This window comes from Bison bison, unplaced genomic scaffold (genome assembly GCF_000754665.1).
Source record: "Bison bison bison isolate TAMUID 2011002044 unplaced genomic scaffold, Bison_UMD1.0 scf7180017864093, whole genome shotgun sequence".
NCBI lineage: Eukaryota > Metazoa > Chordata > Mammalia > Artiodactyla > Bovidae > Bison > Bison bison.
Genome location: NW_011494665.1, coordinates 806,763 through 812,205, shown reverse-complemented (window position 1 = coordinate 812,205; position 5,443 = coordinate 806,763). Strand labels below are relative to the sequence as shown.

Sequence of the window (5,443 nt, the reverse complement as noted above, 5' to 3'; positions counted from 1 at the left end):
TGGGAGGGCTCCGCATGCAGGGCTCGGCGCCTGTCCTTTCCCAAGGCCTGTCGGGCCCCCCACCCCCTCCTGCAGCATATGTGTACAACGTGCAAAGTGTCCCCCCTTCCCGCAAAAAAGAGCCCCTCCCAGCCAGTGAAAATGGCGGGGGGTGCAGAAAGAGGGGATGGGTGCATCCCCTCTCCAAAGCGAGAATCCAAATTAAAAAAAATATAATAATAATAATAATAATATAATAATTATACACAAATGTAACCGTCAACAGGACACGGAGCACAAGAAAGGAAGTGGGGGGTCGAGCAGGAGGAGCCCAGGACAGGGAGGGGTGGGCGGTGAGATTGTCAACTCTTCATCAGGGAGGCGGAGAGGAGGGGAGTGGGGATCGTCACTTTAATGTCTGTGAAGAGAGGAGATGGAGAAGGGGGTGTGAGGGCGTGGCCCAGACTACAGGCTCTGTGCCCCCACGCCCCTCTCCCAGTAGGGCCAGGACTCTGGTGGCAGGGCCAGCTCTGAGGGGGAAGTCATCAAGCAGCAGGACTGATGCTGGAGGCAGGGGAGATGGGCCTCTGGCGGGGGAAAAGGGTGCCAGTCCTGCCCTGTGAGGGCTGACAGAAGGGCTAGCTGGCCACAAGGCCTTGTGGGTGGGAGACGAGACAGGCTGGGGGGCTTATGGGGCAGTCCCTGGGTGGAGCAGACAACGGCAGACAGGAGGGGCGACGCTACAGTACCCAGGTGTCGAGTCGCATCCTCTTCACAGCTGAGCCCTCAGCCTCAGGCTCTGGGGCTGGGCGCAGCAGGCCCAGTGTGGGCCCGAAGTCCCCCCGTCCATCATCCCGGTCCCCCGTCTCGTAGGAGCCCCCAGCCGGGCTGCTGAGAGCGTCGCCAGGCTCAGGGCGGGTAGCCGGAAACACAGCTGGAGGCGGAGGCGCAGGGCTGCGCTCACGGCTGGGGGACACTGGTTCCGACTTGATGCTGATGTGGGGGTGGGTGGTGACTGTGAGGGCAGCACCCACGTGGGGCAAGGGGCTGCCCGGGCTGGAGATAGGCAATGGGCAGGAATGCAGGGGACAGAAGAGAGGACATGAGTGACAGAAAAAGTGAGGGGAGGTCACAAGACAGAGAAAGGACAGAGAATGAGAAGATGGGAGGTGGGGTTGGGTTGGGGACAGGTGGATGGAGAAAGAGACCAGAAAGGCAGGGCGGCCGGGGGTGGCGCCGAGGAGGGAAAAGAAGAAGATAAACCGTGTTAGTTTTCTTTCTAACCCATGTCATCTTCTGCAGCCTTGGGGGCCCCCCACCCCTGGGCTGGCTAGGGGAGAGGCTCAGATGGGTCTCCCAGGCCCACACCAGGGATGCCAGGCCTGCCACTTAGTGGCTCGCATGCTGTCCACTGACAACAACCCTGAAGGGATTTCAGATCTCTGAAGGCCTCTCCTCTTCCCGCCCGTCACTCTCCCGCCACGGACACCGGCAGGGCGGCCCCCAGGACTCACATTAGGTTGCTGAGAGACACAGGGACCAGGTGGGGCTGCTGCTGAGGTGGCTGTTGTGGCTGCTGGGGTGGCTGGGGTGGCTGCGGCTGCGGCTGCTGCGGAGGCTGCGGCTGGGGTGGCTGCTGCGGCTGCTGCCAGGCAGTGACGTTGCTGAGCGACAGCCCCCCAGGTGAACTGAAGGCTGGTAAGGAGGAGAGCTCTGCACTGGTCAACTGGTAATCTGTACAGGGTAAGGGAGGAAAGTGAGGGGGAGCTTCCCACTGTGCGAAAGAGAATAGAGGCTCCCACGCCCTGGGGAGCCGCCTCCAGTTCTATCAAGGTGGGGGGAGCTGTTAATGATAGCTGTGAATAATTAAATCAGCCCATCTGAACTCAGTGAAGACGGCACTCAAAGAAACGCAAATCTTAACCACGAGGTGCTGCTTTTTAACAGGATGTAAAAGAGAGGTGGTTTTTTAAAACAAGTGTTGAACTTTTTTTTCCCCCAGCCATGTGTAGGTATCACTTTTAGAATGCCAGTTTTAAAAAAGAAGGGGAAAAAGGTAGGTAGGGAAAGTCTAATATATGTCTAACTGTCATCTCTTCGACTGCCAAGTTCCAAGTGCCTTTCTGGGACAGAGGGGAGTCGAGGGAAAGGCTAGGTGAGTGGCGCCTCTGAAACGAACGACTGGAACCACCATTCCTCAAGCCCAACACACAGGACAGGTGGCAGCAAGGGTTCCAGCTGCTGCGCCCACAAACTCAAGTGAACGCACCTCTGCTGCCCAGGAGGGCCTGTGAGGGAAACGGGCCTGCGGGACAACCGCCCGGGGTCTGGTGATTTCCCCATGAGGTGGCGCGTCTTGTTTTCCAAAATGCCTGTCTCAGTGAAGAAACTGTGATGTTTGCACTGTCACAGAACAAACAGAACCGTGAAATGTTTCACAATTTACACAGCCCTGTTGTATTTCATGCCGCAGCCTGTTTGGGACTGTTTAGAAAATGTCTCCCCTGAGGAACAGGGCCGACAGCACTGTGCTGTGGTGGGGAGGACGTGCTGACCAGCCGGCCCCCTGCCACACCACCTGAGGGGCTGTCTGCTGCAGCCTCTGGAGCGGGGAAGACAGGATTATCTGTGTAATGGAACAGATAGGAGCAGGATGCGAGCCATGGGGTCAGACTTCCTGGCCACCTCCACTCACAGGCCATGTGACTTTGGTGAACTCATTCTGTCTGTAAACTGGAGGCAATAAACCTGCCTGCCTCACACAGCTGCTTTGAGGACTGAGTGAGTTAATGCATATGAAGCTTAGAGAACGGTGTCTGGCACATAGTAAATATTCACAGGATTCACCTGCTGTTATTATTCACTCACCAACAAGGTAACTGCAGCCTCAAGTTTGAGGAACTCTCCCCAGGTCACAGTGAAAACCAATGGCAGAGCTCAGACAAGACCCCAGGCTTCTTTATTATCTTTGAATCTCACTCTATAGATGGTCTATGCTTGCCTCTGGTCTTACAACAGTGTTAGCCAGGAGTGTTGAGACACTTAAATTTAAAAGGCAGACCAAGGGCAGACAGGAGCCCGGAGGACCAACTCTTTACAACGTTCATTTCAGAAACAAGGACACCAACTCTGAGGAGCGCGGTGCCTTGCCCGACGCCCCCAGCCAGTGACTGGTAGGGACTCAACCCCCAGTCCTGCACTTTCCCACCACACTCCCGCCCTGTCTACCTACAGATTTGACTCCCCACCGGCCCCTTGGTCTGCTCTTAGAAGGACCACAGCCAGACCTCTGCAGCCAGTGTCAACAAGGGGCCAGGCCTGTCCCTTACCCGTGGTATTTCCAGAGGCAGATCACCCCCAGCTGGAGTTTGGACGGGGGCCAGGGACTGTAAACAGTGAACAACTAAACAGCAACGTGTTCACTGGGGTTCTGTTTGTATACAGAGGGTCACCTGAAAACACCTGCTGTTTAGACTGAGATCTACTTAACTACTCCTGCAGCAGGAGGAACTGGAGCCCCTGGTTTTCCAGAGGATGTGAGAAAGCCCAAACACTTCCCAGCAGGGCTCCGAGGGCAGCCCAGGGTCAGAATCTCCTTTCTCACCAGCCTGACAAATAGAGTCTAAAGTCTGGCTTTGCTGAATGTCTGTCCCAGGTTCACGGACACCGACTAACCTCCCTCCTGCTCCACAGAGACCGGCGAAGGACCTGAGAAGACGGCAGGAAACCACCACCATGGGATTCTCCAGTCAACAGCAGCTCCTGAGCGCTGCCCTCTACCAACCACCCAGGCTGCCAGGGCCAAAAGGGCCTCAGAGACCCCGTCCACCCACAACTCACTGGGGAGAACTCCTGCTGGGCTCCAAGGGTGCAGCCATCTGAAGCAGTCCTCTCTAAAGCTGCCCAAGGACACGACAACTCAGGAGTGCACACACAGGAGCACGTGCAAGGGACAACGGGCTGCACAGACACCCGGTGATACACTCTGGACCCCCAGCACACATGCCAGGTCTGCCCCTCAACATGGGGCAGTCCCTCCAGCACTTTCACCTGCCCTAAGGGCCTTTCCTACACACAGGGCTGGGTTCTGGATTTCTACACACAGGGAAGAGGTGGGATTCTGTGGCTCTCTGTACTGGTGTCTGGGACCTACCTAGCATGATTCAACTCTGGAATGGGGGCTTGGAGAGTGGGGAGAAGTTTAGCAGTCTCTGGTCTAGTCTGATTTCACTGCAGAACAGCCCTGATGCAAGTCACTCACAGCTGAGAGAAGCTGGGGAACATAAGAGGCTCGCCTCAGTGAGAAAAACAGACCAGGGTCACAGCCACACAGATGCTATGAAGCAAGGTGACAAGCCATTTCTGCACTGGGAAGTCCTTCTTGACACAGCAGCTTGGAATGCAGGCGAGGATGTTCTGTCACAGACTGTTCCTGGGAGGGTGTGAGTGGGTGACAGAGGCCGGGACAGCCCTGGGGACCCAAGACAGTCCAAGCACTGGGTGTCCTTTCTGAATTCTTCTACCCAGAGGCCTCCCTCATGTCACCAAGTGACACGTCATCTTCAGATCCCCTCCCCCACCTTCATCAGACTTCAGATCCCCTCCCCCACCTTCATGGGACTTCCTCCTCCCTTCCCCCATCATCATTCCACCAAGCCAACATCAGGGTTAGAGCCCGCTTCTTCCTCCTCCACCTTGCCCTAGAGTCCCTACTTGGCTTCCCCAGGAAGCTGGATACACCTTCCTAACCATGCTTCCTCTCGGGCCTCCACCGCCTCCCTCTCTCTCATTTCTTCATCCTCCTCCTTCCGGACCTGGACATGCTTCCCTCCCCACTCCCCGACCTGGTCAGCCTGAGTCACCCAGCTGCTCAGCCCACCTCAGACGGGAGCTGCCCAAGGACAGGGCTCTCCATCTCCATCAGATCCTATGTAAAAATAAGGGATACTCACACTCACTTAAATTTGATTTTTCCGACGAAAACAATGAATAATTCTTCTGTAACTATGTCTTAGAGACAGTTCCAGGAACACCAGCACCGTGTGAGTGGCATCTGATGCTGCTATCTGCTAAACCTGGCACCCTTAATTAGGCAGTGTGCTGTGTGTGTGCTCATTCATGTCCAGCTCTGTGACCCCAGGGACTATACAGCCCACCAGGCTCCTCTGTCCATGGGATTTCCAGGCAAGAATACTGGAACGGGGTACCACTTCCTGGGGACTCCCCCAAATCAACACCTTCCTCAGACTGGGGCAGCCCCCAGAGAATACGTTGTGTTTCCTCTGTGGTCCCACCCCTGCCCCGAGGTCAACAGCACCCGGCTACATGTAACATGGACACTCACCTGTATTGTAGGCAGTGGGCATGGAAGAGAAGGGGAGGCCCTGGCTGAGTAAACTCGGTGTTGCCACGGAAACCACTGGGGTGGTGAGCGAGTGGGTGGACTGGGAGACCCCGAGGCGCT

The 5,443-nt window shown here is 56.3% G+C and overlaps 1 protein-coding gene across 1 annotated transcript in view; it reads right to left on the bottom strand.

Moving 5' to 3' along the window:
* Positions 1 to 403: 403 nt before the first annotated feature.
* MEF2D (myocyte enhancer factor 2D) overlaps positions 404 to 5,443 on the bottom strand; it is a 12,736-nt gene continuing 7,696 nt past the window's right edge. The window contains exons 8-10 of the mRNA XM_010838229.1: positions 5,324 to 5,441; positions 1,494 to 1,713; positions 404 to 1,035 (exon numbers count right to left, since the gene is read on the bottom strand). Of these exons, the coding sequence (XP_010836531.1) occupies positions 720 to 1,035; positions 1,494 to 1,713; positions 5,324 to 5,441 (654 nt within the window). The 3' untranslated portion in view covers positions 404 to 719. The remainder of the gene's footprint in view (positions 1,036 to 1,493; positions 1,714 to 5,323; positions 5,442 to 5,443) is intronic.